At 38.0% G+C, this 22,300-nt stretch overlaps 2 protein-coding genes across 4 annotated transcripts in view; one reads left to right on the forward strand and one right to left on the reverse strand.

The window, feature by feature from the left end:
• The window catches only part of col14a1a (collagen, type XIV, alpha 1a), a 119,592-nt gene extending 108,587 nt beyond the window's left edge, over window positions 1-11,005 (forward strand). For all 3 annotated transcript variants that reach the window (XM_067509043.1, XM_067509042.1, XM_067509044.1), the window contains exons 43-48: window positions 1,280-1,315; window positions 2,417-2,483; window positions 2,694-2,885; window positions 5,571-5,648; window positions 6,520-6,675; window positions 8,557-11,005. In XM_067509043.1, the coding sequence (XP_067365144.1) occupies window positions 1,280-1,315; window positions 2,417-2,483; window positions 2,694-2,885; window positions 5,571-5,648; window positions 6,520-6,675; window positions 8,557-8,585 (558 nt within the window). In that variant the 3' untranslated portion in view covers window positions 8,586-11,005. The remainder of the gene's footprint in view (window positions 1-1,279; window positions 1,316-2,416; window positions 2,484-2,693; window positions 2,886-5,570; window positions 5,649-6,519; window positions 6,676-8,556) is intronic.
• A 618-nt stretch (window positions 11,006-11,623) lies between these two features.
• mrpl13 (mitochondrial ribosomal protein L13) lies at window positions 11,624-22,132 on the reverse strand. The gene is made up of 7 exons (XM_067509049.1): window positions 21,990-22,132; window positions 21,641-21,764; window positions 20,771-20,864; window positions 19,672-19,732; window positions 18,356-18,442; window positions 16,446-16,567; window positions 11,624-11,743 (listed from the first exon to the last, which is right to left on the reverse strand). The coding sequence occupies exons 1-7, from the start codon at window positions 22,014-22,016 to the stop codon at window positions 11,719-11,721; spliced, it is 540 nt and encodes a 179-aa protein (XP_067365150.1). The 5' UTR covers window positions 22,017-22,132; the 3' UTR covers window positions 11,624-11,718.
• Between the last annotated feature and the right edge of the window lie 168 nt (window positions 22,133-22,300).

A 22,300-nucleotide genomic window follows, 5' to 3' on the forward strand; every position in this document is an offset into this window, starting at 1 on the left:
GTTTTATCAATTACACGGTGCATCTGGAAATGTTGTTTTTTCAGGATCAATATTCACAGCAATTTATAATATGTACAGTAGTAATAGTCTTAACATGTAAATATTAAAATGTGAAATCTAAATTGTCCCAGTCATCTAATTGACATTACAGATAGCAGCAGCAACAATTAACCACTAATAGATATTTGATTCTACATTAAAACTCAGTTTCATTAACCCACAATTAGGCTAAAACTTACAATAATATTTACAGCTGGCCTCACCAGTTTATCACCTCTTCATAGTACTCAAAGTGGTAATGGACCAAGGTGTACTGAGCTGGACAAAGACCTCCTTCTGAATGTTGTTTTCAGTGACTGAAATACCTGAGTTTTTTTAATTTATCTCACTTGACTAAGTAGCAAGCAACTTTATGTTTGCCAGCTTCAAAAGAAAAAAGAAACAACCGCCTTTTGACTGTTTTATCATTCCACATTAATGTGCTTTGCATCATAAACCATCAGATTTTTCTAACTGAAGGACTTTGAAGCCCATGCATGTTGATTTGGTTTTCCCGTGTCACTCTGATAAGACAGTAGACATTTATGTGCCCAGGAGGACTCAGGAGGTCCAGACAGACACAGAGGAGATCCAAGAGAGGACTTTGTTATGGACATTCATAGTCCAAGTCAGCAGCTGTGTCAAAAGTTGGCACAGGCTTTCTATCATCTGAAATATAATATGAATGTTATATGCCAGGGCTGCAAAACATATTTTCTGTATTCACCAACACACACACACACACACACACACACACACACACACACACACACACACACAAAACAGTCAGTGGACAAGGACAGGTTTTCCACAAGACAAATAAACCTTTAGTCAAAAGCTGTAATAGCATCAAGCTGATATTTATCACATATGGTTTTGTGGCCAGGAAATGTTTGCATGTGCCTCAAGATTGCAATGTGTTACACTCTAACATGCATACACAAGCTTTATATGCCTAGTAGTTTGTGGAGTACACTTTGTGTGCGTGTGTGTGGTGAACAGATCTGTGTGCTTTGGAGTCTTGGCAGCTTGTATGTGTGTTGTCTTTAGGACACAAAGTTTACATTTATTTTCTTATACCAGCTCTTAGATCAGAGCAGGAAAACACTGGGGGTAAAGAGATGGAGAGTAATGGGGCGGGGACATTAAACAAGAGAGTGGAGCATATCTAATTCTGAGTATACATCCCAGTCAAATGTTTATTTTCCTCTGATTTTTTTATTTATTTATTTTATTCCAGGGTCCTGCTGGTGCCAAAGGCGATAAGGGAGAAAGAGTAAGTCATTACAGTCTCACACTTTAGCACAAATCAAGTTTCAGTACTTAATTATGCAGTGGAAATATTTTTGTTCAGTTAAAATAAGATAAAAACAATTTCTCACTAATGCAATTCAAAGAAACTGAATTTCTCTCAGTACACATTTACGGTTTCTTGCTGACCTTTTGCACAAACATCCACTTTCTCTTTTTACTCCTTGAATTTCATTTAGAGCAAAACCAAATCGAATCAGCATTTGTGGTTCAAATTCACAGCAGAGCACGCTGAGTATTTTTGCTGACGCAGTAGCAAGGCCATCACTTCCAAGGACTCATGATATGCAACTTGCCTATTTGAATTGAGCTAGTAATTCCTGCTTTATTTCACCAGCCATTGGAGACATACATATTTAGCTTTCTGCAGATAATATGAAGTGCAAGGCTCAGCATGATGATCAGAGAAACACATGACATGATTTTTATATTGCAGTTTCAATCTCCTCTGAAACCCACTGCACAAGCACAGAATGACTTACAGTAATAACCTGTTCTACAAGACTTTTTCATTTGTAGTAAATGTTGCACCAAATGAGCATATGAAGACTGCCAGCTTTTGAATTTATAAGGGATATTTGTTGAGAGCATTTTGATTTAAGCAACTGTGATTTGGTATGCTACCATATTTACACCTTACACATTAGACGTGAAGTCAGCTTTAAGATAAAACACAAATACTTTTTACTTAGTAAATCCTTTTTTGTGTCTGTGGTAAACAACAACAAACTATCAGACAATTAACAATCTATAATCAGGAGAAGCAGAGTCAAATTTAATGGAGTTCTGCCCCCATTGGCTATAAAATAAAATAATATTCCAGCATATATTTAAATGTGTAATTTTTTTAATACTGTTTTGAAATGTGATGTCTGTTTTGACCAGTATAAATAAACGGGCCATTAGATTGTGAAATAAGCTCATTAAAACACCCAAAACACACACGCCTAACAATTTATCAGCCACTGGTCTGAAATTTTATGTTACTGTGGTTGCTCTGAAGGAAAAGTGGTATCAGTCTGTGTGATTTCATCTCCTAAGAGCTCTGTGTTTGTTGGTTCCTCAGGGTGATGTGCAATCCCAAGCTGCTGTGCGTGCTATCGCACGACAAGTGTGTGAGCAACTCATCCAGAGTGAGTAATCAATGATATTTGCACATTAACACGAGCATGTAATTAAGGACAGTATGGTTAATGAAAACGTTTTCAGCTCCACAGGCTTCAGCTCTTCTCTTCCCTTTTTTTCTATTTTCTTTCTTTGACTTTTAGTAAAACAGCATGAAAAACAAACAAAAGCTCATTTTATAATAACTTCAAACTATTCTACTCCTCTGTCTCTTGCAGGCCACTTGTCTCGCTACAACTCCATACTAAATCAGATCCCCATCCAGTCATCAGAGTCTGTCCGAACAGTACCCGGACCACCAGGTGAGCCAGGCAGGAGAGGCCCTCCAGGCCCTCCCGGAGAGCAAGGTCCATCTGGCAGACCAGGCTTCCCGGGTACCAACGGACAGAATGGACGACCAGGAGAAAGAGGTGGGAAAGAAATATGATTAATATGTATGTTTAGGCACCATTATTCTATAACTCTATTCGTGTTTATTGTTCTCTTAGTCAACACAAAGTCTAAGAATTATGGGGAAAAAATATTTTATTGTGCCAGTGGCTAATGATAAGTCTCCTAAACTCATTGGTGAACCAAGACTACACAGCCTTAACTTCACTGGTTTTTAAGGGATTTGAAAAGTTTGTCAAAAGGGAGCAGATGGAGATAGTGGGCAGTTAATTGGACCCACTGCAGTTTGCATGTAGGTATAGTAGAGGTGTGGATAATGCTGTGCCTACCCGAACTAACTGTAATGATGCTGAAGCACCAGGTAAACACACACGCCTGTTTGTAGATGTTTCTTCTGGTTTTAATACAATTCAGGTTCATATCTTTATTAAAAAGTAAAACATTTTAGCATAACCCCAGTTAAAGTTTAATAGTTCGTGGATTGTTTTTTTTAACAGATCAGTGTGTTGGTGTTAATCACATCAGATTTTCAGTATTGTTCCACTAGGTCACCACAGAACTGTCTTTTTACCTTTTTTATTTCATCTTTTTTACATCCTGTACACAGATGATTGCATTGATGATCCCTTTGCTGAATGTCACGTTGACACTTTAGGTTCAGATTCAGTGTTGAGAGCAAACTGACTTTCAGTTATAATACCACAGCAATCTGAGACAAAGCCAAACGATGACTACACTACTTTAGGAAGTTTGAATAGGTTGGAGTGTGCAGCAAATTTAAGACATTGTTTTACAACTCCATGATTAAATCTGTTTTAGCCTTTTCCATAATTTCCTGGTTTGGGAAACTCTCTATGGGGACAAGAACAATCTGCACTCACCACACAGTTAAAGCAGCCAGTAAGATCATCAGCATTAAATTGCCTCATTTGCTAATTATCTTTCAGAAGAGAGCCATTTTAAAGGCTAAAACTATCTTTCCTGTCCTTCCAACCTCTAGACACTGAACCTCAACTTACTAAAGTTGCTCAAAACAAGTTATTTGTATAAAGAGCTTATATGACTGTATAACCTTCTGTGGTGTTAAGAAAAATGTTTATGTATGCCAGTGCCAGTGAGTGTCCAAACAGTGAGATGATTACAGCTGTACAATAATCAAACACAATACGTGATGTCAAGTGATGTAATCTAGTCTACAAAAGGTAATGTGAAACTAATTCTGCATTTGGAGCTTCAACCTGCCTGCTGCTGTATTTCATGGTCACGCCTGATCTCTGACTCACCAGACAAACTTAGAGTGAGGGCCAGTGCTCCCACGAGGTTCATTTCAAGCCAGAAGACAGTAAGTCCAATATGCATGAGGTCATTCCCCTGCCACAAGCCCTCAGAGGAGAAACAGCCTTTTTGAGGCTCAGTCTTCATCAGTAAAACATGCAACCCACACTAGATGACCACATAGCAAATAAGCCTGCTGACACACAGGGTTAGGAAAGCTGAGACCTGCCGGACTTCTGTCAAGAAATGTCTTGCATGGTTACGTCCACCACAGTTCCAACGTTTTTTCTTCCCCCGTAACATTCATTATCTGCAGCCTATGGTCCAATACACACACACACACACACACACACACACACACACACACACACACACACACACACACACACACACACACAAACACTACATTACAACATGAACTGAAACCACGGTAGGACAAATATTATAAAAGATGTACGACTTATTTAAGAAAATTAGACATGATGTTACCAGGCACACAAATCAAAAACAAAGCTGTGCTCAGGCTCCACACACTGAACCATGAATTCCAACAATTTCTTAGTGAACCTGACAAACTGAATTTCCATAAGAAGTATCACCCTACAATGACGAGGCACTGAGGTGTCTGCTTGTAAGCCATCGTACCGAGAATATCATGAGGACACCAGTGTAGAGAATAAAGTTTTATTAGAGGTTATGTAAAATGTTTTCTCTTTAGCTTCATTGTGCCTCCTTACCGATGCAATTGATTAAGACAGTCATAAAAGCAGTAAGACAGAAATTCGGCAGATTACAGTTTTATGTGTTTCTCTAATATAATTGTATGAAAATATTTAGTTTGGTAGTGCAGCTGTTTCAGTGACCAGACAGCAGCGCGGCATGCACAGAGCTGACTCTGGGTGTATCATACATTTATTAAACTGATCACCGCAAAACATACAATGTAATACTAATGTCAGTGTAGTAAAGTGGTGGAAGAAATACTTCCCTGCTTTAAAAAATTACCAGTAAAACTATGCAAAAATACATTATTTTTGCATAAAATCCTTACAAACTAAAACTATTAAAAGTACTTACTGTGCAAGGAAACTGAATGATTGCAGTACTATCTATATGACATGACATAATTAATTCGAATTCCATGAATCAGTTAATTCATGGTTATACTTATATACTGGAGATGGAGCTATTTGTAGCATCTGTATACATTTAGTCTTGTAGTTTCCAAGATAAAGCACTTTCACAAAATAAACTCGTGGACTCATACACTGCAAAAGTTTAGACTTCTCTGATACCTTGATGTAATATTGAATAATTTAAATATCTTAAACTGTTACAAAATGAATACATGTGACATTTGAGTAAAGACTTCTTTTGAGTGGAACTGCTCACAGCTGATGGACATCTGAAAGAGCTGTGTTTGTTTGCAGGTTTGCCTGGAGAGAAGGGGGAGAGGGGGAGTGCAGGAGTTGGAAGTCAAGGGCCTCGAGGACTTCCAGGACCTCCAGGTAAGATGCAGACACCTGAAGGCGACTGGACACTCCCAGTCCTTTGGGTCATGCTTATCCCAATGGCGGCAACTAGACTTGCTTAAAGAGTATAACCAGGTGCTACAGCTGCTTTACAATATGATAATTTAACATTATTGTTAGTGTTTTCAGTCTGCATGCAAGCTACAGCTACTGTCTATGGAATATAATATGGAATTAAATATGGCAGAGACTTCATGTCTTTTGGATTCACTTTTTTTTTTAACTCTGACCATGAATATAGTTTTCTGTATTGATTTTCCCTGTGTGGACTTTGAGTTTTGTGTTGTCAAACAAAACATGTCAGTGCTGGGGTTTTGTTTACCGCTGTGCAATCAATACTCACAGAACAAGCTGACAAAACTCCCAGGAAACTTTTTAAAATTGTTATCTGATCATAAAAAACATACCGTACTTTTCTCAGTACGGTAATAAGGAGAGTTGCCTGTCTTTATCTGCCACTGCATTTCTGGAATATTTGTGGTGATAATTTTAGCACTTGGCAACTGAAATTCCCCTCAAAAATATTGATTTCATATATCTGCTGACTGCTGGAGAGAGTCCAGATGGAGCATTTTCTCCTGTGTAAACAAAAAACACAAGCATCTGACTAAATGTAAACAAAAAACACAAGCATCTGACTAAATGTTAGCTAAAAGCTGTGTTATTCATGCAGCTGCCCTCAGGACCTTTACTATGATCTCCACAATTGAAATGGCAAGCTGCCCCCTAAAGTGATGGAGAATTAGGAGGTGGTGATAGTTCAGTGTCAGGATGTGAGCTCTGTCCTTCTCTCCTGGTGTCACGTTAACTAACCATTGACTTTGTGTTTTTACACAAACACTTTTAGGACTGCCAGGTGAAGGACGGACAGGCAGCCAGGGCCCACCTGGTCGGCCGGGTAATCCGGGGTCAGCGGGAAGACCGGGGAATCCAGGCAGCACAGGACCAGCTGGCCCACCAGGATACTGTGACCAGAACTCGTGTCTGGGATACAATGTCGGAGGTAAACATCAGCCAGCTGGTATTGGTGACACCAAATATGAAGCCATTATAAAAACTATTAATAAATGTTTATAACACACTATAATGTAGTTTAATGCAGATGTAAGAGCATTTTAATGGTCAACAATCACGTTTCCTCTGACAACACATATTAGTTTCAGTATCTTGTCATTCATCAAATTGATACACCAGCCTCCACTCGCACTGGTGATCAAACATCTGGTTACAACTACATAGTAAAGTGTTGTAATCATTAACACAAATGTTTGTGTTATCGCCAGATAACTTTATCAGGGTGAAATATACAGTAAAGAAGTCTGTTTTGCTCTTAACTTTACTACCACTATATAGGAACATTTTTGTCTTCCAAAGTGGGGAAGTCACAGCAAAAGTTTAGGAACCACTGCTGTAGCCAAATGAACAGAAAAGGCAAATACAGTATGCCATGTTCTGGCAGCAAACACAAAATACCCAGACTTTACTAAAACATTCACTGCTGTTTATATAGACCTTTTGTCCTGGTTTGTCTTTTTGCAGCTGAGTAATTACACTCATGTCATGTTACACTTTTAAAACTTTGTTCATACTGTAACTGAAGAACTACCTCTGTTGTACTTTTACATTAAGGGCAACAGCTTAAACAATCTAACCCTGCCCAGTATTACCATCTTTGAAACCACATTAGATTAAAAGAACAGTGAAATACTGTTTTCTACGCGACGATTGACTGAAATAGTTAGAGTTCTCATAAAGTCCTTAGAGAATTGGAGAGTAATTGGGATTTTATAGTTATTCCATTGTTCCATTGTTTATATGTTCACATCCATAATTACTGTCAGTGCCAAAACTATTAGTCTATATTCAGGTCTAGACAAATTCTCTCTCTCTCTTTCTCACACACACATTTAGAATATTCTGCTACTCAGGACAGTTTGAGAAGTTGTCCTGATGATTTAGTTTATCATCTGCTAAAAGTAGTTGATAAATGAGACATTACTTCATCCATCCAACCACATTTATTTTAAATCAAAGCACTCTATTCACAATGTTTCTTTAATTTTATGACATGTTTATTTTCAACCACGGACAGATATAAAGCTGCCTTTGTGACACTAAAAAGGAAAATTGCTGTATGTATAGTACATTGTGCTTTCCACAGCAGCCCAGATTTTGACCTTACCATAAATTGTGCTTTGTTTTGTCATATTTTAAAGGGACAGTTAAGGTTACTAGTGAAAATATCCAAACCGGTTGTAACCGTTGTGTGTCTGTGTGTACTTTTAATCACGGTGAAAAAAAAACAACAAAAAAATTGGCTTTGCCAATCACAGCTTGCTAACTGGATCTTAATTATTATATTCTAAATTAACAGTCACTATGCACCTTTGGTAAAAACTGCTAACTCCCAGAAATATTTGAATTTAGCTCAGGCAAATACATAAAAATGGCATCTTTAATTTAATATTACAAGCTAAATCTCTCCCTTAACATCTTAGGTCTTGTTTGTCAAAGCAGGAAACCATATCAAACCTTTTTTTATATATATATATGGTAGGAGCCAGGATAGCTGTAGTAAAACACAGCAGTGTTACTCACAAGACATGTTTTTCTGGTCTACTTTGCACTACAAGTGCAGAGAGAGAGAGAGAGAGAGATATTTGAGTGTATTTTTTTATTTTAATAATTACTGTGAGTGTGTACCCCCTCTAAGAGAGAACTCAATTTTCTACCCACAAAACCACAACCCAACGCCCGGGAAAGGTCCTGTCAATGACTTTAAGCAGTTTAACTCTTTGGTGTTGGGTTTTCCTCCTGTAATGAAGTAACATCATCTTCTCTTGTCTTTTTTTATTCTGTGTTCCCTCGTTCTTTCTGACTGAAGTTCAACAGGACTATGGGAATGATTACTGAGGAACATTCTTCAACCATCCTCCTCCTCCTCTGCTCCCTCCATCCTTCCATCTGTGCCCTGTACATAAGACTAAAAACTGAGGAAACGGATAAAATTCAGTGATTCCCTCAAGGGCTCTATGTTTCTTGGGATGGATAATTACTCCTGACCCCATTGTTTAACCTCCAATCCCTGCAGCAGTTTTTAAATTTTGGTTCTCTGGAGACCTTTTTATCCAAATTACTCTTGCAAACCTACACTTCATTTTTGCTGGACCATATGTGAAATTACCACGCTTAATTAACACTCTTAATACTCCCCCCCACTGAGAAAAAGCAACGTGGCTCCACGTGTAATTTATTTTTTTTAGAAAGAGCAGATTTAAAGACTATCATCCTTCATTATGCTGTTTATTTCAAAAAAGAATTGGCCCGTCTTCCACAAGACCAAACAGAATCCCCACAATACTGCTGTGATGATCACCACAGCTGATCGCACTGCTATTAGTGGTGGTCAATTGCTTTTGCACACAATACTTTGCTGCATCAGCCTTTACACATTCAAGCTTAAATCTCTTCTAAGGTAATCTAAGCTAAATTGCGATGAGTTCCTTTGATGCCAATTAGCTGCATTCATTACTAAACCACATCTTCCATCTGTACAACTCACTTACTATCAGAAGAAAATCTAGATTTTACCTGTGTCCCAGAAACAAAGAAATGGGCAAAATTAGGTAAAAACAAGATTTCCTGTTTTATTAACCCCTTTGGACTCTGGTTCCATATCTGCTTGGGCAAAGATTATTTCAGTGTCAAGGAAGTAACATCTCAAAGTCCTTTATACTGTCCACTTACTGTAAAGCATGCATCCGCTCATCCTGTTTCTGTTCAGATTTCCATTCAGTTTTATTGGGTTTTAATACCACGCTGCCTCCTAATTGTTGTTAAGGGCTGTAGGCATTTGTAGTCTTAAAGCCAGCATCAGCCTTGCTCCATGCTTAACTGTCATGGTGGTTTTATGTTAACTTGTGGTGATCCAGAAACACAGTCCTCATCTGATCCTAAAATATTCCCACCATCCCAGTCCAACCCCTGCCTCACGGTGGCTACCAGGCATACAACCCTCCCTACAACCCCGCTGCAATGGCTTACAATGACCAAGAAGGAGCAGAGGAGGAGGATGAACAGGACCCCTATTTCCACCACGGTTACCCCTCTCAGCACTATCCGCAACAGCCTTCTCAATTCGCCCACGGTTATCACTCGAGCCCCACCCACTCAGAAGATGTGGAGCTAAGGTCACCTGGCATCATCAGGAGGTTTTCTCAAGATGTCATCATGGATGAGAGTGAGGATGGAGGACTTTAAAGGGAAGGATGGACTCACCTAAAGTGTTTGAGCCCTGCACACCACAACACACAATCAAGACACTGACGTACAAATCTCCCATTTGTGGTGAGACCCAAACCCCCCCATCTCCAGTTTTCTCCACCAAGTAAAGCAGTGTAAATACTTCTGTGGACTCTTGTACAATATCTTTGTAAAGAGAGGTCCAAAAAGTGCCTGATCTATGTTAGCATCATCCAGTGGTAATGTAAAGGTAAGACCTGTTTCTTCCCATCTTACACCTCATTTCAAGGGGTTCTTTTATGTGAAGCTGCATGTCTCCTTTGAGTCAATCGATAGGTGTATAACTGAACATGTGCATCTTGTTTTGGTTTTATGTAACTAGCTTGATTATTTTACAATTTAAATCACAGGATGATGAGCTGGCAACATTTGTACAGGCTGCTTTTTATAATTCATGTTCCCCCACTAAATGTTTCTGAAGTGACTTCTCTGTTCAGTGTTGAGTTGAATTTGCTTCTCTTTACCAGTGTTTTGACTGGACTAACATTAGAGGATCCTCTAAATGATTGTAGAAGCAGATCACATTTGTTATGTTTAATATTACCTTAACACTGTGGAATACATTTTAACGAGAATCTTGCTGCAATTGCATTTCGTCCTAAAATATTTCATTAAAAGTCAGTGTTTTGTTGTGGGTTTTTTCAAATTCAGAATTGTTTTGAATTAAATGGACAACTGTGTTTTTGTCCTTATGCAAAGCCAGGCCTGCTCACTTGTTGACCTTTGTCCCCTTGCTACAAGGAGACCCCAGATACAGTTAATATTCAAAATAGTTGCATCTCTGTGAAACCATTAAGAACTGAACCAGAAGTGTAAACTTGGCCCCTCCTGCTCTGTTGTCTAAACAACAAACAAAAAAAAGCATCAACTGTTTAGCTGTGAGCTGGTTCTGGTCTATTTGAGAAACTGTCAAACTTGAGTGGCTTTAATATGGAATGTGTCTCACCACCACCTCCCTTAGTACAATATGAACTTATTTATTTTCTATTTTGTTTTCTTTTATAACCAATAAATCTGTAATGAGAACAGAATTGTTGTTTTAGGCCATTTGTTTGCCTGTCAAGACACACACACCAAACTTAATGTGAAAAAAGAACATGAGAAGAGGTTCTTTAAACTTTTGTTGAATTCAAAGTTATTTATATTAGACAACAGTAACAACAGTATTGCAATTTTACACTTTACCAAGACTCACTTGTATTTTCTGACCCAACTCACTAATGGCCTGAATGTTGTCATGGTAACAGTTTTACAAACCTTCAAAGACAGGATCAGCTTTAACAGATGTAATTTTTTTTTTTTATGGGCCAGATCTGATCATTTTATAATTTGATTTTCTCTGATCAGAGCTGAGCCACATGGTGGAATCTTGTGCTGTTCCTCAATTATCCAGTTCTGCTCTGATAAAAGGCAGATTTCACTCTGTTTACCCCACAGAAAGAGCAGCACAGAGTTTGTGTTGACGATGCTGGCATGGACATTATGACTTTGTGCTGCTTTAGTAAAGCCCAGTCTAGTCTTGCTGCCAGTTTTGTAGTACACAAAGCCAGTGCTGTTGGCTAGCTTCAGATAGGCTTTTTTGTGTAATGTTTTGATTGACCAGAGAAAATTAGTTTACATGTTTAAATCCCAAGAAAAAAAAAAACTGCGACTTTTACAAATCTTTATGCATTATACGTACAGCTATAATTGATGTTGCTTTCATTAAGTGAAGAAGCCTTTGGAGGATCTGGCAGCTGTGATTTCATTTCATCTTGTAGTCTTCAGGTCTGTTTAAAAAGAAAAGAAACACACAAAACAGGACAACACATTAGTATGGAAAGCATAACATTGTGGAAAAAGAACAGATTACATGAAAAACGATGAGAAACCAGACAGATCTTATCTTTTTTCCAAAATGAGACCAGACACAGCATCCTGTGTTTTGTTTTCTCCCTTTAATTTCAGACAGAGATTGTAGCAGACAGATATTATCAGAGCATGCTGTATTGGTTTTGATACAAAGTAGAAAAAGAATATTATAGTGTAATAGCTCTGCTATCAACTGCAGCAGCATGTTTATGTTGTCGAATTCTATCTGAACCCCTGTTTGTGTGTTATAAGGGGCATATCCAATAATCTTTTGCTTATGCTCCAAGGTTTTTTCTGAGAGAATATTAACTGTGTTTAATAAAGGGTAACGACTGAATCGCCCTCAATGACCTCAACCCCCTCTCCTCTAACTGACACACACAGTAAAATGAATAAGAAAGGATGCAAGTGAGCATTAACCAGGCTAAGGCCATCTTTTAAATAAACCAGGCTTGACCTTGACGACCACACGACGACAGGCCTGAGCACACCTGCTGATTGGCTGAGAAGATTGGACTAGTAAACAATAAGAAGTGGCTCATTTATCATCATGCGCACACACACACTGACAGCTAACACAATATAGACATGCTGTACACATCTGTACAAGGCAGACAAACAGGACAGTAAAGGGATCAGAGTCATCTGAGTGAATTCAGTTATTTCACTTCAGATATTCTAACTAAACGTGGTTTAAATTCTGTTCAAGGGCATTTTACAGTAACACATGGAGAGGTTTACCACAATGAAAGGCTGTCAGGATTGTCCCCTAGAACCATTTTGATGAGCAGTCCATCCAGATTACAACAAAATGCCAATTGTCTCCTGTGGTAACTAAATCTCCACATCATTTATTCAACCAGGTTGAATTTTGCTTGTGGTTCTCACAACAAACAATTCATTTAGAAAATAACAGCATCTATTAATAGAAACAGTGTCTGCGTCTCTACAAGAACACAATGTCAACAATTTTCATATGGTTCAGTTCTTCAGTTAAATGTAGCTCCAATAAAAACTGTTGACACAGATGTTTGAATGTTGTTCCTGGAAAAGACACATTGCATTTCAATTTTATAAAATAACATTTTCAGCCCACATTAGGGAGTGAAAAATAAAATTCCAAATTTCCATAGTATTGCAGAGGACAAATCAAAAAAACAAAAACAAACCCCCCCCCCCCCCCCCCCCCCACACACACACACAAAAAAAAAAACACTTACATACTACCCTGCCATGAATTCTACTTTTACAAGGTTGTGATCTCAATCTATAGGTTGAAACTGTCGGGTTATAATTCTACTATTATTAAGGTCAAAGTGGGTAGTTGATTTGTCCTGGAGTTCATTACAAGAAGAAGTGGTTCTAATGTTTTGGCCACCATATTTAAAATTGATGAGGGGGGCAAAACATTAGAGCCACCTCTTCTTTTAATCCACTTCAGTACAACAAATTGCACAGGTGGTCATTTTACTTTTCTACAGTAGTTTCTGTGTGTTAAGTTAAGAGTAATGAATGGATTAACAATAGTACTACAATAGACTGAGATACTGTGAAAACCCAAGACACAACCTGAATTTACTACTCAATCTTTTTCTTTACAAGTTCACCAACAGTCACAACCTCCAAGTACTTACAAGAAAGACCACTGAAGGACTAGAGCCACTGCTCCTGCAGATGAAACATTGCCCCTGACCTGGATATGCATCTAAAACACGGGGGAATGGATGGATTTATGGATGCAAAGGCTAGTACTCAGCAGGTGGAGGAGAGAGTGCTCTGAGTTAACCTGTCCAAAGGATTTTTACTACGGGCTGGAGAAATGCAACAGGAAGACATTATCACGTCAGCAAACTGCAGGTCACAATGTCATCTAATATCCAACAAAAAAATGTCTCAGAAAAGCCATGAATATGATTATGCCAAATAACAGATGCTCTCACACATCCTACAAAAAAACAAAAAAAAAAAAACAAAACACATTTAAATAGTTAGGAAGTGAAGAAAAGTAGCTGAATCTCTCCACATGTGACATTTTACCATCTATAATGAATATATTTAGCACAGCACATAGCCCAAAGGACCACAACTAATATTTTCTGTTAAAACAATTACTGACACACAAGCTCTGCAGCCTTTTATACTACAATGCACTTTCTAATAAAATCAAATGTACAATGGTATCTAACTTTTCTTCTTTTCCTTTGAGCTGTTCCCTTTCAGGGGTCACCACAGCGAATCATGTGCCTCCATCTAACCCTGTCCTCTGCATCCTCTTCTCTCACACCAACTAACTTCATGTCCTCTCTCACTACATCCATAAATCTCCTCTTTGGTGTTCCTCTAGACCTCCTGCGTGGCAGCTTCAACCTCAGCATCCTTCTACCGATATATTCACAGTCTCTCCTCTGAACATGTCCAAACCACCTCAATCTGGCCTCTCTGACTTTATCTCCGAAACATCTAACATGAGCTGTCCCTCTGATGTCCTCATTCCTGATCCTGTCCATCCTCGTCACTCCCAAAGAGAACCTCAACATCTTAAGCTCTGCTACCTCCAGCTCTGCCTCCTGTCTTTTCTTCAGCGCCACTGTCTCTAAGCCGAACAACATCGCTGGTCTCACCACAATCTTGAACACCTTTCCTTTCATTCTCACTGATACTCTTATCACACAACACACCTGACACTTTTCTCCACCCGTTCCAACCTGCTTGCACTCGCCTCTTCACCTCTTTTCCACACTCAATTGCATATGAGCACATATTTATGAGCAGTAAAAGCAAATGCAAAGTCCCCTGAAAGCAAATAATATAATTTTAAGTGAGTCTGTTCCCATGTTCTACAGGTCTCACATTCAGTCTTTAATGTTTAATGTACACACCTACAGCTTTTCTGGCTAGACAATCATTCACACTACAGCCACGTGCATTTGTAGTAACAATGAAAAATGTTGTCTCTTTTTTTCCTTCTTCACAAGGGGAAGTATTGAATTAAACTGGCCAAAAAAGGGAAAAAAAAAATGTTGGCAGGCTTTTTCATGCACATGTTGCCTAGTAAGACCATGAAAACAAGCAGACAAGGGCATGGAAAATGCTAACTTGCATCTACTGTGGATTTTTAAACTTGTATTTCTTCAATATGTAAAATAAAAAACCTTAGGATAATGCAAATATATAATCTTTGTAGACGATTTAAAAATATTTATTTTCTAATGTTACGACTTGATCAGCTGTTATAGAAGAATTATCCTTCATTTTAAAGCATTACACATTTTGTCATATTCAGCCAAAAATCTCTCTCATTCCCCAAACTGCTCATCCAGAGTGTTTGTTGGCTGTATACATTCACTGGTTCAGAAAAGAACATGGGTCAGGCCTGGTTATTACTACCAACCAGCACAAGGAGTGTGCTTACTTTTGCAGAGCAGAGAAAATGAAAGGGGGAGAGAACATTAAGCAGTTTCCGACACTGACGTTGTTTTCAGTGCACACGCTGAGGAAAGTGCTCCACGCCTGCTCAATAGGTCAACAAAAGCTACTCTGTGTGCCCCTCATCTAAGTAGTTTGCAAATCTGTGCTGTTGCTGTGATGTTAGCTGCAGCAGCCAGACGTTGAAGTCAGGGTGTAAAGTTAATGCAGTCTGCAGATGGCATGGCTCTGATTAGCTCTGTAGCAGAAACAGCTGTACCTATACCAGCTACTGTTAATGTGGTCATATTTTGTTTAGACTGATGATGTTTTATGTGACGACATACTTGGATCAGCTCTTTCCTTAGTCACTGGTGTAGTTCTTGTGGCAGCACGTGTTCACAAATTCTCCCTATTTCACCAAATGTACAGAGCCAAGATTGCACTGAACCACAAAATTTCCAAAGGACAAAGTCTGGCTAGAGGATTAGGAGCGTTTTGCTGAATTTGATAAAATGTGTAGCAAATTAGAATTACAGACTCTACCTTTAATGATAACTAATGAATCAGAAAGCCAGATTGGCATGCATACACCAAAAGGGAAGAAGTCGCACAAAAAGATGGTACACAGATCAACATCACCTCCTTCTGGCTGTTCCTCTTTGGTACAAGACACTAAAGAGAAGTATGTGACTGAGTTTCGAGTGTGTGTATTACTCATTATGTTGCAAGCAAGATGATCAGAGGGCAGAGTTGAGAAAATTACTCCCAAGTGGGGCACTTTAAAAGTTTGCCAATGCAACTATAGCAAAAAGTAGAAGTGATGGGTTGGAATTACCATAAACACTAGGATATAATTCATGTTTATTTCTGACAATTTGCTACAAACTGTGTTAATTTTCTATATTTTGCAGGAGATTCAACTTCAACCAATGAGTATGCATGACACATAATGTCATAATAACCCTAACCGCAAATAATGAAAATAAATCTAAAAACAAACTATTTTAAATACATAATTTAAGTACACTTTTTTTTTTTTTTTTTTTAATTTGCCATGGGTCAGTTTAGAGATAATATTAAGAGACAGTTAGGTTTTACTTATAGGTTGTATTTACCAATAGATGCCTTTATTCATTTGGCATAAAGGCAAATTTTATGCTGCACAGACCATGTACCCTGTCTTTGAAAGTTTATGTGTATGTTTATACATACGGTGTCCACAGGCTCGGGAAGGCATTTATTTCCTCTTGGGTATATTCGCTGAGTTTTCTGGGGATTGCTCTGGGCTGAGGCAGCTCCTCCGTCAGGTTGGCTCGGATGTCATCTGGAAGCTCCTAGTGAGGGGTGGATGGGGAGAAAGTTTGAGGCAAAGTACAAAATTCAAGAAGAAAGAACGAAATGGAATTAGGGAAATAATTAAAGGAGGCAAGAATAAAGAATTTGTGCCACAAATGCATCTCAGTTATTCTAGAGACATTATTGGCTCTATTTTTTGAATGAACAAGTTTAGGGCAAATTCAGTTTTATACAATTTTCCTCAGATCTACATCTATTTTTTGAGCAATTTTACTGGCACCAAATAAACTTGTTCTAGTAAAAGTGCAGCAGCTGTTTTTATGCTAACAAAGCAGGGACATTTTGGTCCTAATTTTGGAGCACAAATGCGTTTCGCATTAAAATCAAGTCAGACCCCAGGCATGGCAACTTTCTTGGCTTTACTTTGCACAGAAGTGCACTCACAGACATGTGTCTGTGCAATGCAACAGTCTTCGGGGTGAGACCTGAGATCTACTGATATAATTATTCTGAAGGATTAAAAAGGAAAATTTCTAATTCAGAATGTTTACTTTTAAAGCATGTTCACACGTAACGTTGTTATTGTTCAGAACAGAATGTAACTTAATGTGACCCAAACTGTAAACACTTGCACTCAATTTCAAACAACACAACCTATTAAACCCATTAATTAGACCTGACCCATACTTAAAGGCTTGGAGCTGATGCTGGACAGTAAGGGCAAAAGCTCAAGGAACAAGACACTGTCAGGGCGTGCAATGATAAGAGGTGAACCTCCAAGATTTTTGTGACTTATGGTCAGGGTTGACAGGTATCATCTAATTTATATACATACAGGTGGGTGTATGCCTACACATTCAGAATTGGGTTCAGACTAAAAGACTATAATAGTTACTGAGAAACACCAAAGTTTCAAAAATACTTAAAACAACTTTACACTACACTATTTGGCAGACTGTTGACAAGTTTCAGGAAGTCCTTCTGCTTGTAGTTAGGGATAAATACTGCTTAACATCAATTTGGATATTGAGACAGGGGTTTCACTTCGCTTCCAACTTCTAAACTCTGGCACCAGAAAACATATGCACTTCAAACTTAGGATCTTATTTCCTTCTCTTGACACACAGACAGAATTAATGATTGTGTTCTCACATGAATACAAATTACATCCAGTTAAACTCTGGGCAGGCCGCCCAGGTCAATTAACAGCCTGTCAAGAACTTTTTTTAGTTTCAATTCATTTCAAAGGCTTCGTAGTGTGACGCTGGTAGTGTTTGCCAATGTCATTTTAAAACAATTTAAATTTAATGCTATTAAAGCACCAAAGATGTCTATGAACTGCATTGAACACTATTTACTGCAACAATGACGCAATGCAGTTCTCTCTTCTAAACAAGGTGATAAGACGGAGTCAGACAAACTTTTAAACTGAACAGCCCATATTTGTCGCAAAACATCAATAACACTAAACAAACAGTTTTTTTTGTTTGTTTTTTTATTTGCACATCTCTGTTTCTGATCAATATTCCAATAACATAGCAGAGACAAAGCAAGGGTGCCTCTAAGGCGACCTTGCAACTGCCATCAATAAAGTAAAACAAAATTTTAAAAATTATGTAATTAATCTTTTACAGTTAATATCTAACAATTAAATGAAGAATGATTAATTGGCTAATTTATGGGCCTACATCTGCAAAATGATATCACTTGACCCTCTCTTTATAGTCTGCCCTCTTGCAGATTTTCTTTAAGAAGCCTGGATGACTGGTTTATTGGAAAACTGTGCACTTGTCAGCTTTGAAAGAAACAGGAAAAACAGGACTTACATCATCAGAAAAGATGTGTAATCGCTGCATCATGGTACGTCGGAGCAGATTCCTAGGCAGCATGCCATAAACTGCTAACTTCACAATCTGATGAAAAGAAGCAGATTGAAAATGTTCACATACCATTGGATCAGCAAACGTCTTTCTAGATTTTTCTCACATTTGCTTCCAAAAACAGTCAGTTTCTCAACAGGAGCCTAGATACATAAATTTAACTTGGACCAAATGATTGGACAGAAATTTTGGACAGAGGCAGTGCTGACAAATCAGTCATCTGTCCAATTCTATTCCTCCCTCTTCTCTATCCAAAGCTCATTTTAACTAAAGCACCATCAGAACCCACGTCTGTGGACACCAGCTGGACAAAAATCTGCATTAGCAAAGAGCCAGCAGCAGAGTAAACAGCTCTCCTGGTTTGTAAACTACCGATGAGGAAACAGTTTAGATCATTCACCTACTTTGAGTGGTTTCCACATGACAAGAGTGATGTCACAGTCTTTCTATTAGTCTACACTAGCTGTATGTGGAAAAAGTCTATGGACTCTCATTCTGCTGCTGCAGGTGCAATGTTAATTATACTAAGCAGCTCTGTTACTAATGTGTAACATCAAATAAATCCTGACATGGTAAGCTGAGAATTCAAGTTAAACAGCCTCTGTATTCTTGTGCTTAGACCAAACTTGATTTGGAAAAATTTTACATGGAGCCTGAGAAAAGGTCAGTTAAATGGTAAAATAAAAATAAAAAAATACTCAATATTTTCTTTCCGTCCTATTGTGTCTGTGGCACTCAGTCCTAAACCAACCCAATCCCCATGTGACTCTGTTGGTTCATTCTCATCAAAGCCTAGATGTCTTGTAACAAAGAAATTTGTTGCCACTGGTTTGTTGAGTAAAGTATGAAGGCCCCATGAAGTTCTGAATATACTACCGGAAGTCAAAATATCCAGGCTCTACTCTGCCTGTAATATATTTCAAAGATCCGCAATAATAAAACTATGAATATGTCTCACAACCAAAACTCCAAGAATTATCCCTGCATTGACATTCTTGCACTGAGTTTCAAGAAACACCAACACCATCAGTTTAAATCCCCTCCGGTTAACCCATTTTTTGCCCAAGCTGCACATATAAAAGGGAAATCATGAATATAAAAATTATGTAATTTTTGCTCTGCACAGCATGTGGCAGACATACAAATTATAAAAATGTGGGTTAAAATTCATATATATGGCATAATGCAAACTCATTGTGTAAGGTATGAAACTTGTGCTATAAGGTATGACTGCAGAGGCACAACAGACTGACAACACCTACAGCTTTTGGGTCTTTTTGGTGGAGCTGGGCAGCAGTGACTTGTTTGAATCCACCTGGATATCTTTGGGAAAAAAACACAAAAAAACACAAATTAAGTCATTTCTTTGGTACTTTGACCTTCAATGATCAAGCACTAGATCATATGAATCGACAGAGCATTTACATCTACCAAAACTTCTTGTGTTCCAATTACAGCTGTTAAACAGATACACTTAAAAATTAAATGACACATTTACCAGATATGACAAAGAATATAATTGAATTTAAATGACAACATTGAATTACTGTAATTTAGCAAACTTAATTTACTAAATCCAGGACACGATGGCCTGAGAAAACCGTGTTGATAAAATTATGCCAATAAAACTATGATTTTTCAAAATCCTTTACAGAACACTATTAAGCTATGAAAGTCAGGACAATGAAAAGCATTGTGTTTTTGATTGTTTACTTCTGTTCAGAAAGGTTTTCCTCAAAAGTGAGTTATGATAGTAAATTGATTTTAAAGCAGCTAAGGGACATGAGCAACTAGGGCAGACCCCACTGTGTGGCCTTTTGAAGTATGACTAATAATTTTTTAGAGAAATACCCCCACTGCATAAACACTTAGACAAAACAACATAATTCCTTCCAGATTACCATTTGTATAACATGTTATCACAATTAGTAAAATCTTCCTATAAGCTGGAAACCAGCACAGTGCTAAATTACTACTCAAACCCTATTTTTAAATTGCAACCATTAATTCTCAATCCTGGTCTTCAGGACTCTTGCATTGCTGATTCCTGCAACTATTCTCACGCTTTATCTTGTGGCGCTTACCAGGATCAAGTGTGTTCAGTCAATCTGAAGCTCAAAGATACCAATTCACTTTGTCTTCCCCCTCTCCGCCCTCACCTATGGTGTCTTCCAGCTTCAGATTGATTGAACACACCTGATGCAGGCGATTAGCAGTGGGTAAGGTAGGGATAGATGGGAAACAGGAAGACCAGGGGTCCTTGAGGATCAAGATTGAAAAACTCCTGCTGTAATTTATCTTTAATTTTCTCTCATAAATGATTCTTGAGCAACAAAGCAGATGAAGTTTGGATGCACTTACCCAGTGTGTGATGAATACACTTTCTGCTCCCATTTGTTCCCAGAGAAAGCTATGTGTTTGGTGTTTATTACTACCACATGATCACCACAGTCACCTGCAATGAAATGGTTGTTTTCATTCTCAGCTGAAAGTCTTTGGTTAAATGAAATTTACCAGTTACAGGGCGACAAAGACTTAGTCTTACTAAAACATTATTAGAGAGTAGAAAAATACACTTGCTTTAGAAAGTATTTAGATACTTTTAATTTAACTGCACACCTTTTTGAGTTCTAGGTTTAATTTTTAATTCACAAAAGTAATTTTGTCCATCGATCTACATGGAATAAACCATAATTACATTGAGATGTTTGTAAATGTATTAAAAATCAGAAACTGCAGTCTCTCAAATGTGTTCAAGTACCCTGTGGTGGCACTTTTTTGACTAGAGTCTACAATAAAACTGCGCTGATTTGACATTTTTTGGAAAGACACACACCAGTGAATAGGTATAATGTCTCACAATTTGCAATGTAAAACAAAAACCAAGCTATGGTGGCAAAGAAATAGATATTTAACAAATAGAAACGTGTTTTGACTTGTTTGGGAGTTATTAGGTATAGACAAACAGGCCAAATTGGCTTAGAAGTACAATTTGATCAATTTAAAATAGAAGCTTTCGGTTTGCATAACTTAAGGTTTGCATAAAGCCAGAAAGTTTTAGTGCATTTTGAAGCTCCATTACTTCATGTCTAAAATTAACCTCTACTGCCATCATGTGACTGTTGCATGCCACAACAACTATGAACTGCAGTGGTCTAAAAGTTATGTCAATGTAAGGTATTTATGAAATTATATGTATATGTTGTGTCATATGGTAAACTCAATACTCACTTAAAGTATGGTAGATAGGTTTGTGTTTCCCCTGTAATCTAATAGAACACATGGTTGCGATCTTTCCAGGAGGCTGCATCCTGGCATCAATTAGGAACCAGGAACGAGCAAAGGTCGCCCATTGCTGAAAGAAGACGCTACGTTGTTACATTAACTGTTGAAAGCAGTCCGCTTGTTTGCTAGCTAACACGCGGAATCATATCAATAATGTTAATCATCTGACACACAGACTGCGTCTAGTTGATTAGCAACGCTAGCAAACATATGTAGTAGACATGCATTAGCGTTACATTAAACATACAATTATCAAACTGTAACATAAAAAACACGCCATGTCATTTATTATTACCTGAGCAGATCTTGAGAAACTTGACATTTTGATACCGCTACTAGCTCATCCTTAGAAATGTGACCCTCAACCAGCGTAAGTGTCGACCCGTTTAGTAATTTCACTCGGTTGAAACTACATTTGACACATCGTCGTTCCTAGATAATGTTTATTAATGTTTAGCTTATGAAGCAAAGCTAACTGGGATTTCATGGCTACGTTAATGCTATTTCTAAATACAGATCAGCGACAACATTTGCATTAATATTGTAGTTATTTGAGCTTTTAATTTAAGAAGTTTATACTCGGTCCTGTTTTGACGTAGCACCACA

The sequence above is a fragment of the Channa argus genome, chromosome 7 (genome assembly GCF_033026475.1).
Source record: "Channa argus isolate prfri chromosome 7, Channa argus male v1.0, whole genome shotgun sequence".
In the NCBI taxonomy this organism is placed as follows: Eukaryota; Metazoa; Chordata; class Actinopteri; order Anabantiformes; family Channidae; genus Channa; species Channa argus.

Coding starts and splice junctions, on each gene's coding strand:
- mrpl13 (XM_067509049.1), bottom strand. CDS start 22,016: ATGTCAAGTTTCTCAAGATCTGCTCAG. Junction 20,865..21,640: donor ACCTATCTACCATACTTTAA/GTGAGTATTGAG, acceptor ATTTCATTGCAG/GTGACTGTGGTGATCATGTG. Junction 16,568..18,355: donor TACACATCTTTTCTGATGAT/GTAAGTCCTGTT, acceptor ACCCCTCACTAG/GAGCTTCCAGATGACATCCG.